This window comes from Leuresthes tenuis, unplaced genomic scaffold, assembly GCF_036924035.1.
Source record: "Leuresthes tenuis unplaced genomic scaffold, fLeuTen1.0.hap1 SCAF_17, whole genome shotgun sequence".
Taxonomy (NCBI): domain Eukaryota; kingdom Metazoa; phylum Chordata; class Actinopteri; order Atheriniformes; family Atherinopsidae; genus Leuresthes; species Leuresthes tenuis.
The window spans coordinates 9,957,091-9,975,547 of record NW_027325371.1 but is presented as its reverse complement, the minus strand read 5'-3'; the positions used below and the strand labels follow the sequence as shown (position 1 = coordinate 9,975,547).

General features: G+C 41.5%; 1 protein-coding gene across 1 annotated transcript; it reads right to left on the bottom strand.

Moving 5' to 3' along the window:
* Window positions 1-55: 55 nt before the first annotated feature.
* s1pr2 (sphingosine-1-phosphate receptor 2) lies at window positions 56-15,179 on the bottom strand. The gene is made up of 2 exons (XM_072368507.1): window positions 14,755-15,179; window positions 56-3,201 (listed from the first exon to the last, which is right to left on the bottom strand). The coding sequence occupies exon 2, from the start codon at window positions 3,074-3,076 to the stop codon at window positions 1,961-1,963; it is 1,116 nt and encodes a 371-aa protein (XP_072224608.1). The 5' UTR covers window positions 3,077-3,201; window positions 14,755-15,179; the 3' UTR covers window positions 56-1,960.
* Window positions 15,180-18,457: the final 3,278 nt, after the last annotated feature.

The window sequence follows — 18,457 nt, the reverse complement described above, 5'->3', positions numbered from 1 at the left end:
AGAAGAGTTTTAGCTGTGGCTGGATTTGTTCTTGTTCAAAATGAACACACATGTATTTGTTTCAGTATTTTATTTATCTTATAAAATTGGAATGCAATTAAAAATGTTTATGTACCTACATTAGTGTTTCAGATTGTACCAATTTAACGCAGGCAGCGTGCTACAGGACACACAAAGCTATTGCACACAAGACATTTCATACAACACAAAAAAATCATACGTACTGTACAAAGAGACATACATACTTACAAACATACAGTTATATTTTAATCATAAAAAAAGACATACAATGAAGTCATAGGTACATAGCTCCAAACACCTCTCCATCTGAAAAAAAAATGGGGGAAAGCAAACATCACCGAAGCTGCCAAAGTGCTTTTCACCATTTCTACTTGGCTGTCTGAATGTGAAAGTCAATATAAAGAAGACTGAGGGAGAGAAGCGTTTTAATTGTGTGTCTACAGGAAGGTTAGTGTAACCCTGAACAACAGGAACCGGACAATTAAAAACAGGACTTCCTATGGCCAAAGGAAGTTTTGTGTTTTGGGATGTCAGAGACTGAAGATGCAGCTGGACTCCCACAAGGGCAGAACCCTCCTGTATATTTGAAACTGGATTTTCTATTATGTAGATGAGGTGAGGGGTCTTTGGAAAGATGAGACATTTTAACATCTTTAGTTGCACAAAGAGTATGTATGGCAATATAAACTAGGATGTTCACAACTAATTTTGTTTTTGGCGCAGTAAGACTTCACAGTGAGAGTGGCCTACCCTGTTCTTTCAACTCTCTGCTTGTCAATGACTCGGTAATTCAAAATGATGATCAATAATACTGTCAATAATGGCGCATGTGCCCCAAACACTTCATACATACATTCAGCCTTTTTCCCCATAAGGAAGGCACAAACAGAAGGTGGCACATTGCTGCTACGTTGCTACAACAGGACCTCAGTCCTATTAGTCAAAGCTGCTGGAGAGCTGTCGACGAGTAAAATTCATCAGTGCCAACTCACTTAAGGAAATGTGCTTTCTCCTTTGGCCTTCCTCGACGGAAATTGTTAAGACACAAAATACAACGGCAAAAGCAAGAGGGACAGATTATGAGGACATCTGGGGGAAAGGGTGTTAGTGATGAAATATGGAATATATATCATACAGCGCTTACGAATGTGTTAGAATTTCATGCATTAAATGTAAGCATATTATGTACCTTTGCTGAAGTTTATCAAATTGGCTAAGTAAGGTTATACAGGGAATATATAGCCCTTGTATTGTTGAGGGACTACTGAATAGCTTGGCTTCTGTGCAGTGGAGTGCTTTTTTTTTATGATGATCACTGTCTCTTGCTCAATAAGAAATAAGTGATCTATCCTTAGGCCTTATGCATAAGTGGAGAGTGATGTAGTTGAACATTAGACAAGATAATCTCTAAAGTAATCTACAAAGTGCAACATTGCAATCTTTGCATTGACAGTTTTTAAAAGGCCCAAAACAACTCACTTCAACTCTGATATTATGCAGGTCATGTTTCTATTTTTGGCTTTTAATGTGGGTTTACATGTTTAGAAACAAAAACAAAAACATGTCATCACATAAATTAAAAATGGTTTGTTCCATATTCATTAATAAAAGTACCCGGTAAAAACCTTTTTTCACATTTATGAAAGTTTCTCACCCTGCAAACTGGTTGCCTCTTGTAACATTTTCTTTTCCCACATGCATCAGGGGTGATCAACTGAATGCTGATTGTGAAGTCACACAATTTGATTGTTATATATAAGAAAGTTTGCATTGACAGACAGCTATCTCCCTCCCTCATCAGACATCTCAGTCCCAGGATGTTCTTTCTTTTTTTAACATCCGCCCATCTTGGCATGGCCTCTCCACTTGATCTCATATGCACACATGCAGTCTCCAACACATTCTTACACAACCCCCCCCCCCGTGTGTTAGCACCATTTCAGACACACGTAGTACAATCTTGCATGATCGGTGTGGTCTGGTGTTCGTGTTTGTTGGTGCAGTGTTCCAGAGAGCTGGAGCTTTTCAAAGGGACCAGACAGCGCTCAGAGGGCCGTCCGCTTTGCAGCACCCCCCAACAGCACAACAGACGCAGAAACTCCTTTCTCATGTCCTTGCTGCGCAGTGTGTAGATCACTGGGTTAAGCGCTGAGTTCAGAGTGGCAATGCTAAAAAAGATGTCTGCGTTGGAGAGAATGGGGCAGAGTTGTATACTGCAGGATGAATCCAACAGTAAGATGGTAAAAGCAGGCAGCCAGCACATGATGAAGACTCCCAGGACTATTGTGACTGTTTTCAAAAGGAAATATGCTTGTGAGTTGGTAGCTTCCTGGTGGCTTGAGCGTACAATCAAATAAATCTTCACATAGAGGATGACAATAGAGAGCAGAATGAGGCTGAAAATGGTGACAACAAAGAGGATGTATTTCTTAGAGTAGAGTGGCAGTACGGCTGAGCAATCAGGGAGGTTGTTGATGCAGTTCCAGCCTAAGATGGGAAGTCCTCCGAGCAGGATGGAGGTAACCCAACAAGCTCCTATCAGAAGAAACATGCGACATGTTTTGGTGGAGCCATACACCTTGACTTTGGTGATTGCAATATAACGTTCTATTGCTATCGCCAATAAACTGAAAACCGAAGCAGCCAGAGCGATGAATGCTGTGCCTTCCCGGATGAACCACTGCACAGGTGCCAGTTTGAAGGTCTTTGACCCTGATAGGAATATATTGGCTATGTAAGCGGAGCCTGCTAACAGGTCAGAGAACGCCAGGTTGCCGATGAAGAAAAACATGGCAGAGTGGAACTTCTTGTTGCGGCAGACAGCTACCAGGACCATAAGATTCTCTAGGACGATGATGGTGCAGAGTGTCACAATGACAATATGGAGAGTAGTAAGCTGTTTTTTATTCTCAATGTGTTCATTCATTTCCTGGGTGGTCATATTCTTGGCATAAGCATAGTAGGAGCGGATCAGACTCCAGTTGTAGTACTGGGAATACTTGCTCTTCATGGTGACAGGGTGGCAGAGCACAGTGGCTTTACGGCAAAGATTCATTCACACTGTAGAGTTGTGCAGAGTGTCTATGCCATTAGTTATTGTCCTTATGGAAAGGACAGGAAAAGGGCTGGGAGGGGACTGCCTGTCCAACAGTCACGTCTCAAGAGTAGTATGTGGGTCACCTGCAGACACAAAGAAGAAGAGAAGGCCTTGGTTACTGACAAAGGAAATGCTGTTTTGTAAATGAAATAAACTGTGGCAAAGCAAACACATATTTTTAGCAAATGAAAGTATTAGCCAAAGCCAAAGCTTAATGCAAAACAATGTATCCAAGCAACAACTTCTCAGTTTGAAAAGTGGAAAATAAGAAGACCATGACCACTGTGAAAAAAAGAAAAAGAAAACATTTTCATGTCAAAAGGTAAACAGATTGAAAATTAAGTCGTGGCATTCATATGTAATACCAAACAATCACATGACACAAAAAATGGCCACACAGTGTACATACTGCACTCACTGTGTCTATTTGTTCATTCCCAACTTGAAAACCCACTCTACAATTATAGTCTTCTGAAAATAACGGAGAGAAATAATCCAGTCACTCACAAGTTCTTTGTCTATTTCATGAACATATTTCCATGGAAAGTTTTAGTTTGCTTCGCATGATAACACCCTGCAAGCTTATTGACTTTTAGAGTGGTGAACCTGCGCTGGCAGAGATAGTCTTCAGGTAGAGAATAAAATGCTCTGTGAGGCTCTGGGAGTGATTAGACAATGGGCTGCACACACAGTCTGAAGGGGACATTCCACCAACCCTGTCCGAGCACTTGGCTGTCAACACACTGCATTGTTATTGGGAGCGAACCATTCCACTCCACTGAGTTACTTCTTGAAACTTCAGCATAGCTTGTGAATTAGCCAGACCTCATCGTCCTGACCTGCCCAACCACCCACTTGTCGCCAGCTGAGAAAAGCTAACAGCAAATCAAACAGATACCTGAGAAGTAGAAGCGGGGGGTTCCCTTACTTTTAGAGAAAAGGCCTGTTAAGACTTGATTATGGTGTACAGTATCATTGTATAGCACTTTGACATGGTTAAACAGAAAATGTTCACACTAGTAGTATTTCTGACTTGATTTTCAATGGGACTGAATACAAGTTGTAGTAGTAGTGCTCTAAAATAATTTGGTGCAGTTTTATAACGATGCCTAAAAAATGGTACAACAAAAGAAACCCTTGAAAACTGCTAACCTGGTTTCAAATTACTCTTTTCACAGTGCAACCTCTGCACAAACAAAAGCTAAATAAAACAGACTGCAGCTTCAAGACTGAGCACAAAGGAAAGTTGGAGGCTCTGGAAATCTAATTAGAGGTGGAGTTGGTCTCTTAAACCTGTCAAAAGTAACAGGATCCCTCTGTAGGCCAGCTCCCAAGATAATTCAACACTGATGCTTCCACTGCCTGTCTTTGCTGGCCTGGATGACTGAAACAAATGTTAGCTGAAAAATGAGTGGAAACTGGGCCTGGACCTCATCTGTGTTCTGCTGGGCTTTGAGTCAAAACCTGAGAGGCCAAAAGATAGAGAAGGATAGACACAAAGGCAGACGTAGAGCATGCATGTGGAACGGCATCTCAACACAAAGACAAGAATCTGAGATCTTTGCATGCACAAACTAACCACGGACCTTTTCACACACACACAGCTAATCATGACAGATAGAAAGTACTGTAGCAAAGCATTCCCCAGCATACAGGCAGGTTGAAGTCATAGCTGCCGCTGGTAAGAAACAGTGTTTCCTCATGCAGGAACAACGAACAATAGTCTCCTTCAGTGTGGACAGCACTGGCCTTCAGTCTTGATAATAGTTCAGCACACTTCCATTTGGCTGCTGTAACTGCATCATAGCATAACGTATTTACAGATGAGCAATCCCTTATCAAACCGCCATCTCAGGATGTCTCATCTTCTTTCCATCCTTTTTAGCTCCATTATTAGACACAAATTGGAGGCTTGAGCTTGAGCACATGTGCCAGCTGCACTTTGGTAATAACATTAGGTTACATTATTGAAGCACAAGGATTTTATTCACGGAACGGACCGCCTCTGTATCTCCACAGTGTCTCGTCTGTTAAAAAAAACAACACTGACTTCTCCTTGTTTTATCTTGGTTTTTCTCTCAGTTCTGCCAGGTTTTTGCAGGATAACTCTCTTCCCATCTGTAGTATAAAACAAATTCAAGGTCCTCTTGTAACCAAGAAGTCCTTGGAATCTATCAACAAGGGATTTCACTGTTTGTGGGAAACCTGACAAGCTGGTTTGCCAACAGCACCGTCTCGTATCAGCTCAGCCCGTCTACCTGCTGTGGGCCATTTAAATGTATCCACAGTGATTGGCTGACTGCAGTGCACACTTACTGCTGCAATGTGTGTGTATACATATATATATTTATCATATTAAGTTGTTTCAGCATAGTCTAAAAGTATGCAGGTGAAGGAAAGACATATACCTAAACTTTTAGTTTGTTTTTTTTACTCTTCATTTTCATGAGAACAGCAACAATAGAAAAAAAAAAGTTGAGTTTCACTAGTGTCTCATGCACTGTGATCTCGGTGAAAGTGTAGCAAGGTTACAGAAAAAAACAGCTCAATATCCTGCCTGAATTTTGCAGCAATGTTCATACAAGCGTAGAGTTGACGAAATTAACAAGAATGAACAGAAGAGAACAATCAAGTGACAAAAGAAGTCAAGGATGACAAAGACAGTTGAGAAAGGATGTCCTATCAGAAAGTTTATGACATACTCGTCCCCACACTGTGTGTTTCTCATAATATGAGAAGTGAGGCAAGGATGCACTTGTGTTGCATGTTCACCTTTACACTTCAGCCACCCATGCAAAAAAACAACACCCTGTCATTGATCATACCACAGTTTTATACAAATGCACATAGAGCATAGCTTTTTACAGCATGAAAAATATGACTGAAAAAAACACGATGCATGCTGCTGAAAGATAACGCTCCCACTCCTCTAAGCCTAACAAGAGGCAGTCTTCCCTTATTCATAATGGGACTGACTGCTGCACAAAAGCCTCAGGTGTTTTCCCAAAAACACCTGATAAGCCCCAATTAGCAGTCTTTCTGCACACTAAAAACCAAGGCAACATCGCCCGATTACACTACCTGCAACCTGCAAGCTCTTAGAACAGCGGCGCTCCTCGACTTTGATACAGTGAGCATAACCACATTTCCATCTACGCACACATTATCACTAAACTTCAACAGATTTTCTGATAAGAGCAGCATCTAAGCTGGGGTTTCAAACAGTTAACATTTGCACTTTATCTTGATTGCATTTAAAAACGTTAACTGTTTGTTTTCTAAGAAGAGTCACACAGCATGTTTTTTTTGTACAATAGTTTGTGGTGTGAAACATCCTGTTTCACACCAATCTCCATCTGCCCCTCATCCTCCAGCTCACAAGCCGTTGTAGTGGCAACAAATGGCACCTTTCCAGCCTGGATTTTCCCAATGGTACTGAAAAGGCAGTGGCTTGAGACTATCAAAGAAATAAAGGTGTTAATTACATTTATAGAATGTACTTTTTTCACTCAAATGGGGATTTCATGTCTTACTGTGCTTCTGCGAGACATCATCTTTTTTTCTTTTGTAACAGACTTAACACGTCTTTTGTTCTATAAACGGAATTCAAGTACTCCATCCATTCCTGTTCAGTTTCTCAGCTATTCCTCTTCACTGTGAGTGCTCTGTGTATCTACCCAGCATCCTTTTAATGACCTGTTGATCTAAAGCTGTGACTGCTTGAGATGATGGAGCTAGTCCACCTGACAGCCAACACTTTCCCAATTTCTTTGTGCGTTTCTGTTTATAAAATTAAAAAAATAACCCAACCAAAAAATTTATATATCACTACAGATAGAGAGACAACAGCTTGGGCTCTGGAAAGGAAATTTCCAAAATGCAAAGAACAGCACAGTAGTTAGAAAGTTCCGCACTCAAGTGTTGACATGTCAGACATAAAGGAAAAAACTCATCTATTATCACCACAAGTTTCACCACAACACCCACAGCATTTCTAACGAAGTGACAGAGTTGAAAGGTGTATGCTCATTCTTTTCTGCACTCATTTTTTTTTACATTTTTCAGTGTTGAAACAAGTCCCCTTGTCTTTACAGGGAGCTTTTCAGTGTTCCTTTGAGCCATTACAAGCCAGCACACACAGAAACCCTCAAGGCAGGAGGCTTTTTTGTGCTTTTTTTCCTTTCTGTATCAAGCAGCTCCATGCAGCCAATGTGTGCAGCCAGAAAACACACAGCGATGGACTGTGTCTGCTGGCAGGTGGCTGCAGCATCTCTCTGCCGATCCATCCATCACTGAGCCCAAGGCCTCTGTGTGGAATATCTTTTTCCATAAGCACAGCAAAGCTATTGATTGTTCACGAGCTATTTCCAGGAAAGAACACTCATGTTTTCAGAATCACTGTAACAGGGATGAGATTGACTCATGTTGCTGCTGTGACATGACTGAACGGCATCCTGGCCCTTCAAATGACCATGGCACACTAGATAGTCACACACAGTTGGCAAGGTCTCTTCTACAAGATCAACAAAGCCAGAACAGTTCTTACTTTCTCATGACTGCCTGAGCGTATTTCGAGCTGTCATGCTTATCTCTATCACATGCCACACTCAACCTCACTGATAAAACCGATAACAAAAGCTGTGACAATAAAGAAGTACAACTGACATAAAGACAACATTAAAAATATGCATGTTTGAGGTCAAAACATAGCCAACACCAAGTTAGTATAAAAGTAAAAGTCATCTAACCCAAAACAGAAATGCCTTCACAAGCTTCGGGCTATTACTTTATATTCAAAATTCTAAATGTCAGCACAAGAAGATTGCAAAGATTTAGAGCAACACACGCCAAGCAGTCTCTTCTGCTATTTTTTCTTTTCTGTTTAGCTAGATGTCTGCACTTGTTTACTGACATTTCCTGAACACCTGAAGTTCTAACATCCCAGCAGACAGAATGGCTGACACATTCTAGCCATGGTTTCCTTTCTTGCACGCTGCATTTGTGAAACAAAAGCAAGATGATGCAAGAGTAGAAACCTGACAATGCAGGTCAAAAGATCAGATAAACAAAAAGGAGACACTGGGACCTAGACCCTTTAACTTAAATATGAGATGGTGCCCTGCAACATCTCACAGTTTCTAGCTCAGAGTGGATCTCAAATGTGGGAAATGGCTAATCTAACATAAAAAAAAAGTCTATGGCAAGTCAACTATATCACATCTAGAAATAACATCCTGTTTTTAAATCGAGGTTGAATAGAGAAGTATTAATAACACATTTATATCCATATCATACCTGTATCATGAAAGAAAATAACCACGCACTTCCTTTTTACTGACTTTAACCAGTTCCTTCTTGTGTTGTCACACCATGTTCGAGACCTAATTTTAGCCTGAGAAGACAAACCTTCCTCGCTCTTTGTCTGCTATTATTCACAAAGTCTTCACGAAGGCTGCACATAATCTGCAAGACATGAGGGGAGTGGGTGTCCTCAATATATGGGGGTTTCATCATATAATTAGGGATTGCCCTTTTGCTCGTCAAACAGTTTGACAGTTTGGGCACAGTCTGTCAACACAGTTCCGTCTGGAACAAAAACTGTTTCTTTTACTCCATGGGACTTTTGTTAGCCTCTGTTCTTCCACAGCCACGTTATCTCTGAACATTTGTTTTGCTTTATTAATTGCAAATGTTCATGTGCTGTGGGGCTCTTACAGTGGCAGTGAGGGGAGATGGAAACAAAGAGCTGTGTAAAGAAGGGCATCATACTGCCTTAGGAAACATAACCCCCTTTCCATAGTCCCCCAGCCCCCTAACTCGTGTCCACTCTACCCAATTGGAGGGGTGGGGGATCTCCAAATGTGGCGCCTGAGAGGCAATTACTGTAATACATTCACCCTTACAACATTCCTGTCAACTAAGGTCTTCTTTCAGAATTATTAATGCTTCTTTATTGCTCTGTTTTTGCATATTTCCCTTTAATGCTGATTCCTTATTTGTAGAGCCACGTAATCTGAACTCTTAACACTCCTCCTCGCCTCGTATATTTTAAACTTAAAAACCACAGAGATCAAAAGACAGGGCCACAAAGAGGTGATTAAATGCACATCAAGACAGATTTATTTAGCACACATCTGGAGCAGATATGTTCTTATAACCCCCTATCAAAGACTTCACTACAGCACATACTGTGCAATCAGCTCTCCATTCAAGAAGCCTCAGAGCTCTGCAGAATGAAACCACATTTTCAAACAGTACAAATGCGTATGAAAATTCATGAAATTTATATTATAATACTTTATAATTACACTTTAAATTATAATACTTTAATTAGATAGTTATGTTATCATCCACTCAAGTATAACCACAGCTGGCAGGATGTGAATCTGTTGTGCAAGCAGTACTGTGGTATGTTCAGAATGAAAACGTGATATTCTCTGACTCTTATGTGACAGAAGGACACATAAACCACACATAAAAAGCTCACCTTTAAATGTATGTGTGATAGAGGGTTAGCCACAAGCCACCCTTAATGGAGTGTTCAACTTGCATGCATCAGATGTGCACACTGTCAGGTCATGTCTGCACTTTGCAATGCTTTTTTAAGAGCAGCTTTTCTCCTCTTGCTAGCAGGTGTGATGCAGACAGATATATTAGCTCAGGCGTGGCTATCCTGCATAAGGAACCTGACAGCATGTCTGACGGCTGAATTGTGCACGATTCAAGTTTCAGCTACTCTGCCCTTCTCATCTCTTCCCATGTTCTTGTCTTAAGAGTGAGATCTAAATGAATGGTTTTCAACCCTCTTTAGGTATCTTTTGTCCTGGCTCCCTGGTTCTATTCCGCTCTATTGCAAGACCATGAGCTCCACCCCTTCTCATGTTCTCTTGGTTCATTGGGAAATTGTGAGGTTGCCGTGAGAGAATGTGTGAGCATTTGTTGCATGGAAAAAAGTAAAATAATAAATAATTAAATACATCATATATTAATGGATGTGTATCTGATGAGTGCTCAGGGCTGCTGTGACTGTAACAATCATGTTTATTCCACTAATATTGCGGTGATTTACTGTCCTCTGAACACCGCAGCAAACCGTCACAAAGAGGCATGCAAAATCAAAGGCATGGAGCAGGAGGAGGAGAAGGCATTGGCGACAAAGCAAAGAACTACACAATGAAAAATTAAAACATCTCTTTAGGTTAATACACAGGGGCACAAGCCACCCTTTGCCTAGTGCCTATTGATGAAATGATTACTTGATGGAGCCCTCACACTTTCTCCCCTGTGGTCCTTTATAAGAAAACAACTTCAGACTGTTCTGGCAAACACAGATCCATTAAACACAACTCAGTTTTTGGAGAAAAAAACACGGTTGCCTGGAGAAGGAACACTGTTGTGTCCACACAGTCGACAGTTGTAGCCCCAGTATTTTATGCTATTTAAGGATTGCTTACTTAAAAGTGTTATATATTATATATTTCTTGACATCCATAGATAAACATGTTTTCATCAAGGCCGGTACAGGTCTCATCTGTATTTGAATATAAATGACGGCATACATGGAGGCGTTACAGAAGTAAACAAAAGATTCAAAGTAAACAACCTAGCTTTTTGTGTCATATTGAGCCCTGGTGGGGGGTTTTGGTTTTGGCTTGCCAAGTGATACTTAGCAAAAGTGGCAACAAGGTCAGAATGTGATTAAGGCTTTAGTGTAGCTTTTCAGGCAACACAAGGAAAGTACTTGACTGTATGACATGGTTCCTCTAAAATGGACATATTTGAGCAGTTGTCAGTTACGCAAACAGCACTCACTTCCACTCAATCTGTCTGTTCCAACAAAGCTGTCTGGCCTCTATTATGACCCGGCTTGTGTGTGGCTGTTGGAAAGCTTGGAAAAACTTAAGTTGGGGCCTTTACTGGATAAGGAATCTTAATAATTATTTCTAACAAAACATGCAATCATAGTAAAACAGTTTTTAAGGTCTGTCATCCATTAGAAAATCTAATGATTAAAACGCTGAAGGGGAAGCAAGACAAAGTAAACTTTCAGTTTCAACTACAAGAACGGTTTCAGCAGAATTTCTCTGGCTAAGGCACAAGGCAATTCAAAATCCAAGAAAACGGTCTCTGGCTTACTTTTGGGTTTGGGGAGGTGGGGTGTTGAAGTAATCCCGCTGAGTTTTCCAGCTGCACAAACAAAGCTGACTGGATAACAAAGACTTCCAATAGAGCAGAAGAAAAAAAAAGGGGGTCTCCACAACATCTTCATGTGTACCTGTTCCAGGATCCCTCTAAAGTGATCTCTGAGAACTACTAGAAATCAGGAAACCCCACTGATTAAGTCTGTAGTTAAAACAGACAACGTGAGGTTGTCTCCATCCAGGTCATAAATACAACCTAAACAGATATTCTAAATGGCTGCAAATCTCATTCCAAGCCACAATAGTAACCAGAAACCCTGTATTCAATCTACTTGTCATTGTCTCCGAAAGATGGACAATGTTTTTGTCTACAAAGCAACAACACTGAAAAATGTCAGTTCACTCAAACCATTTTCTGCATTACTTCTAACTGGCAGCCTTTTGGAACCCAGCTGGTCCAAGCTTGAAATGTGAGAGAAGAAGAACGGATTTATCCTCACCTCAGACAGCATTAGGAAATCCTGGCATGCTGCTACAAGCATTAGTGCTTGGTCATGGGGGGTCTTATGGTTTGTCCAAGTCCTTTGAGTGGAATCGGAATGTAAAAGGAGACTTTCAAGCTAATGGATAAGATACCTTCCAAAAATAGCCAAAGGGACTTTTTTCTCCCAAAAAAAAATCAGTTTGTGTAAATGTTTATGTAATAATCAGGGCAGCACTTATACATCCCAGAAAGATTGTTATGAAAAAGAAAGACAGATAAGGTCAGTAAGTGTACATGTGTATTTATCTACCTGTCAACAAAGAGCAAGCTGCACATCCTTTTTCTCAGTTGTGTTTATAAAATGGGTAATAAGCAAAAGCTGTCATATTTATGTCTCTGATCGGAGACACTCACAGCTCTTGGCTTTGGATCAGAAAGCCATATGCCGTCAGCTGTGTGTTGTGACTTGCACTTCAGCAGCTTGTGAACAGAAGGCATTTATTTTGCTCCAGCTGCCACACCCAAGAAAAGTGTTTTTCTACAGTGGGGAGTACCAGCCAGAACTCTGAGTTCACAGAACGCAGATGACTGTCCAAGACAACGATTAATGTCACAGACTGAATCAAAAAAAGAAATCTGTAAGGACATGCTTTGGCTCATATTATTTTCACATATGCGTTTCTGTATTGATCTCAGTCTGGTCTCATTTAAGCAGGTAAAAGACAGGGCCACTCTGGCAGGTCACTTCTCGGATCTTAAAGAGTTGTAACCCGTTTTATCTGGTTGAACAGAGTGGTGAACACAGACAACAAAAAAGAACTTGGCCTCCCCAAGCAAAAACTCTCTCACTGCTTCCTGTTAACGGGCCGCTCCCAGGCCTGAGCTGAAACGTGAGCATCCTTCAGGGATCGACACCACCCACTCGCCATCCATTCCCGCCTCCAACCCCCCAATGACCTATTCCATTAAAAAAGTCCCACAAAACCAGTTCCCACAGATGAATTACCATTCATTTATTTACCCATCTGTGCAGTTATACATCTATTTATTTATTCAACTCATCTATTTGTCTTCATTTCTCACGCTTCCCCTGGCAGTCCTCATTGAGAAGGGTCCAATTACAGCAGTCCTCTAGTGGAAAATAGGGCCACTGAGTGCAGTGAGCTGGGTCAGCAACACACAGATCCTGAACTCATGAGGTAATGTGCTGCTTGTCTGAGACAATATCCGTACGCCAATAAGATGTTAAAGCTATTCTACACAGACTGCTAAGACTAATACTAAATGTGTTCCATGTCTGCGATATGCTGCGCATGACTGGAGCTGTGGAGTATCTGGCCAAAGAGTTAAAGCTGTTCAAGGGACCCTCTGCTTATTATTGCCAAGACCAAGGATGGTGAAGGGTTCGTGAGTAAGGCTGACAGCAGTCAGGCCTGGTGAGGTGGTGTTGTTCAGATCCAGTGAGCCATGTGGTCATATGAACCAAACACTGATGAACGGGTGGCTGCAGCAGGTCACAGTGGGGGAAGCGTCAGGGTCTGTAGGTGGCCATGCATGCCAAAAACAAACTGAGCTGATCTTGCACAACACTATGTCAATGAATCTGTTGACAGGCCCTTCAACACTTGATAGTCCTATCCTAACACTGCTAACCCTGCTTCCTCTCCACCCCCACTCTTGATGTTCTTACAGTACCTTTGCTGATTGTTATTCATACAGGCTTTGCAGCACTGGGCACATATGCGTGTGGGTTTTGTTTTTTTCTTCCTATTTCCACATGTATTACCATGCTTGAAAACATAGATAATATCATTAGTCTTTGCAGTTCCTCAGACTGCTAATGAGCACCACACTGTGCAGACTGAACCAGACCAAGCACAGAACAGAGAATGAGGAATGGGGGGCTTTTATCTGGGCAATAAACATCTTATCTAGTACCTTATCATCTTATCACACTGTGATTTGAGGATTCTCCCAGGATGCCTGCTGGACTACTGACACCTATGTATCCTACAGGGCTTACACGTTTACAGAGAATGAAACTTGTTTTTAACTGAGACTGGCCTTTATGTCATGACAAAGAAATCGAGAGGCCAACTTTCGATTTGACGCCACGATACAAATGCAAACCACTCGATAGAAACAAAACTGATATCTATCATGAAAGTGTATGCAAATATATATTCTCTTTTGGTTCAGTTTAATTTCTGCTGACAGGTTGTTTTCTGTTAAGTTGCTGGTTGCAGAATCTCTGAGCTGGCTTCCTGTGAGAAGCCCGATTCCAACCCCACGAGATTAACTCTTGTACACGGGGATAATAGGGGCTTTTGTCTTATTAATACATCCTTCCAATACAATGCCTTCCTTAGTGTGACGGATGAACAAGCCTCAACAACATCGGAGGGGTCAGAGATGGGGGGTGAGGGTGGAGGGGGTGGGGTGTTGGGGGGGCGCAGCAGGCTGAGCAACGGCTCCAAGGAGCTGTGAATGCGCACGGCTCCCGTGCTCCTGCTGTGCACGCAACTCATCCCCAACAACAGCTATAACTGAGGGTCTACACATGATGCAGCAGACTGCACCCCCCATGCATGATGGACAGATGTAGCCACATGTGTTAATATTTAACATCACACAGCGTTATCCATTAAAACGCAGAATATTTAACAACTGCATCTGTCACATGGGATCCGAATATTGACTGCAACGGAGTTTTTGTCAACGTTTGGCAAGTAAAAGTGCAGAGATGTGTTCCCTAATGCGTGCGATCGTGCTGTCATTGCTGTTCATGAGTCAGTGCATTTTGGCTAGACTTTCCGTTCATGACTAACTAGTTTATCAAAACAAAATGCAAATGTGGGAACCTCGTGGACTTTGAAGATAAAAAAGCCAAAGAACCGTTGCCACTGTGCGGCAGACTTTTGCAGTCGTACGAGAGACACGGATTCTTTTGTTGGGTTGCTGAAGCACATGCTGTGAGACCAACAATATTTAGAGCAGGTACCATAACTTACCCCATGAGCCATACAGTAGAGAGCGGTGAAAAGAGGCTCCGGGAAATATTTGTCTCCAAAATTCCTCACATGTGTTAACAGATTTTCACGAATTCTCCGTCAAAGTTCGACGCGGTCAAAGATGACAATCAAAACTTTGGTTGAAGACTAGACGGCGTGTCTCGTCATTGGTAAATCCATAACCAGCTGTTTGCCACCACAAACCGTCCAATGTTACCCAAGAGCTTCAAAGTAAAAAAAAGAGAGAAGTAATACACGCCACACAGACACAACGTAGTAGTAATGGAACTTTCTCTTCTGCCCGTCTAATCCAGATTGTCCTCCTGCTCTATGGGAACAACAGCTCCACGGGGCTGTGAAGCGTCGGGGAGGCGCGCACACAATAGGCAACGCTCTCACACACAAACACACCCACACACAGAGACAGAGTGGGGTGTGTGGAAACGTCACATGCCCATAAAGAGTCGCGCGTTTCAGTGGTGGATTATAATAGCAGTATACATTTGTGGACAGCAATTAATATGGACGATACTGTTTAAGCCTGTTTCTGGACGTTTTCACCACTCTGCAGCACGCAAATAAAGTCCAGATGTTCCACCTCCTAACTTCCTTTCATCCAGCAGATCCCTAACACGAACCAGGGTTTAGACATTTCAGCTCATCCTTGCTCAGTTTCCTTTGCAAGTAATATCCAAGAAAGAGATACAAATTTCGGCCTGCGTGATAAACATTTTTATGTCTTTGTCTATAGACTTTCTTTCCTTTATTTCTCTTTTTCTTTTGTATTTGTTTCTGATGACTGAGCTGTAATTGTCATATTCATCCTTCTCACGTGGGTGCATAGGTGTTGTAAAAAGGGTGAGGTGAAGGTAAGTCAGGACTTCTTAGTCATCAGGGCTGTGTTTACGCGATGCAGGTGCTGGCTCCAGTGAAAGAGCCTCTATCCAACCCCAGAGGAGGTAATAATATCTTCCCAGTCATTACTGAAAGCCAAAGTCATCCCAAGTGGCTATGATGTCATGTGTCTGTGAAGAGAAGGAGCTTCATGTTGTTATCATAGCACTTATTTCTTAGCTTGCAAAACATCTAAACTTGCTTGTGTAACAGAGTCAATTATACAACAGTAATTTGTAGTATTATAATTACACAAAATCTGTTTTAATAGTTTTAACCTGACATGTCCGGCCTCTTGAACCAATATGTGGAACGTTTGAGATTCAGTTTATGTAGCCCAACGTTCACTTTCATGGTTCCCTTCTATATATGTGTCTCACTCTTTTGCCTCAAAGCGACATTGTGGTCACAGAAATTTCAGTGGTTTAGCCTCTGTTAAACTACATTTATGAATTTACTTGTTAGCTTAAACTTATTGTGTAGTACGCTAACATATTTCTGTGTCATTTAATTTGTGTAGGAGCTCAAGTTCATCACAATTGACCGGAGGATTTTGTTGTTAATTACACCTTTTGTGAGAATAAACGGAGATCGCCTCCAAAGATATCCTGGTCTGGGCCTGTTCATCAAAACACAACAATACTAGAAACTAACCAGTTACACTTGGCTTCTCTTTAAGATTTCTGAACTATTTCAAATGTATGTTTCGTTAATAAAAATGGGGGGTTTCTGTGTGTAAAAGGAAAATCAAAAATAGACACCTATGCGTGACAGAAAGAATGACTTTCAGATGCTTTTCCTCTTTCCACAATCCTGGGCAGGAAGCTCTTCTTCAACTCTTCTGATTAACACACGTAGGTATTTTTGTTTCGAGTCAGATTTGGTTGAATGACATCAGAGTAAGTCAGATGAGAAAGTTCTAAACTATACTTCCCACAACTCATCTTTAACAATAAAGGAACCATTCGAAACAGACAGTTTCCAGTTGCGTCTTTGAGTGTCTGGATTCTAACGAAACGTTTCAGCAACTTTGACTCTTGCCATGCCTGCTTAGGCTTTTCCAGGGGAGAAGGTTGTGCAATCCACTCTTACCGCACTCATCTCAGCCACCCCCGCGGTAGCTATGTTGAAACCACAATCTCTAAAGAAGAAGAAGAACAACTTGATTCTAAGAACGAATAAAGTAAAAAATCTTTAAACTTGCAATATCAAGAGATGAACTTCAACAGTCAACTTGAAAACTTTTGTTCTCACTTCCTCTGTTCTCAGGTAAAATACTGACAGGTTGTTTGAACTAATGGTTATGTAGCTGGAAAGCTTTATGGACTAACTGCGTACTCTCAGCATGTTTATTATGAGCCACTTTCAGGGCCTTGCTCCACTAAAACTGCCCCACTGCTGTGTCTCTCACTGAGACTTTAGGGGAGGGGTCAAGAGCCCTGACCTCACTTCCTGTTGGGGCTCCTCACAAGCATTCCATTGTCTGTGAGAATGTACACGGGCTCAGGGGACTCCGCACATCTGGCAGCTGTTATTAGCAACCTCCCATACAAAACCCTGCACCCCTTAGGAAGATTACTTCATGTGCTTGTGGATGTTTGCCCCATACACCTCAACATAAAATCTCTGGGATGGAATTGTTTCATGACCTTCGTCTGCTAGCATTGTGATTATGTTGCACTTCAGCAAATTGTATCTATAATAACATGGAGTTTTTTAAAAGCTAAACAGGGGAAACAGTTAGTTGACCTCTGTCTGCTAATGAGCACCTGTATTTGATTTTAGAGCAGATTAAACTCAAATTATGTTGCTTGTTGTGTTTTTGTTAGGTTCATCTTAACAATGTTCACTCCAGCATTATTGTAATCATTAAGACATAACAGTGATATACTTAGTTGTGTCATCTTGCTCTCAAAGAGAGATGTGAACTCACAGAGCTGCACGCTGCAGTGCTCAGTCACCTGACCACAGTTGAATTTACTATACACAAAACAGTGAGCGGATTTTATGTTGGAAACTGAGTAGCAACAGAAACTGTTGTATCACCCCAACAGAGAGAAGTTCTTTTGATCACTACTCTCTGTAGATCTTTGTTCAAAGAGCAAAAGATCCAAAAAGGCAAAGCGGCCTGAGAGCAACGGCTTAATACGTTTCTCCTTTTAGACACAGAATTACACTGGGGAAGTCATTAGCAGTACAGTCTAACTGGCTCAGGCTTCTCAGGCTCTGTGTCGTGCGAGGTAGGGACTTTCCATCCTTTGTGTATAGTTTTTGCTGAAGTATTTAAAGTTGAACCCCATATTCAATTTTCAGTGTGTGAATAATGAAATGAAAGTAAATTGTCTTGGTCTTAACATGCCACTGTGCGCTCCTCTTTTGTTTTTAGTAGGAGTTGTGAGCCATTGGTGTGTTTGTGCACTAATCTGTCCATAAAACACCAAACTGTTTCAACTGCAAACACAAAATATCCATGAAAAGTGAAATAGCGATGACAGATCCTCCATCACTTCATATACATTGTGCATTGTACTAAAGTTTCACTGGATGTGTTTTAGAGCTGTAAATGTTCTTCATATCATATCATTGTATTAACTGTAGGTATGCTCATTGAGTTAATTGGGATAGACGGACTGCAGACGAGTGATAGCAGAGACTTGGCCTCTTTTACCCACTAGTGAGAGAGCTTCGTGGAGTCGGTACAGCTTACCTTTCTGTGCACTGTAAACACTGGGCTTAAGTGCTGACTGTGCCGAATGTCTCTGCTCATAGATTTAGAAGACACCCCCACACACCCCCACCCACCCCAAGA

Coding starts and splice junctions, on each gene's coding strand:
- s1pr2 (XM_072368507.1), bottom strand. CDS start 3,076: ATGAATCTTTGCCGTAAAGCCACTGTGCTCTGCCACCCTGTCACCATG.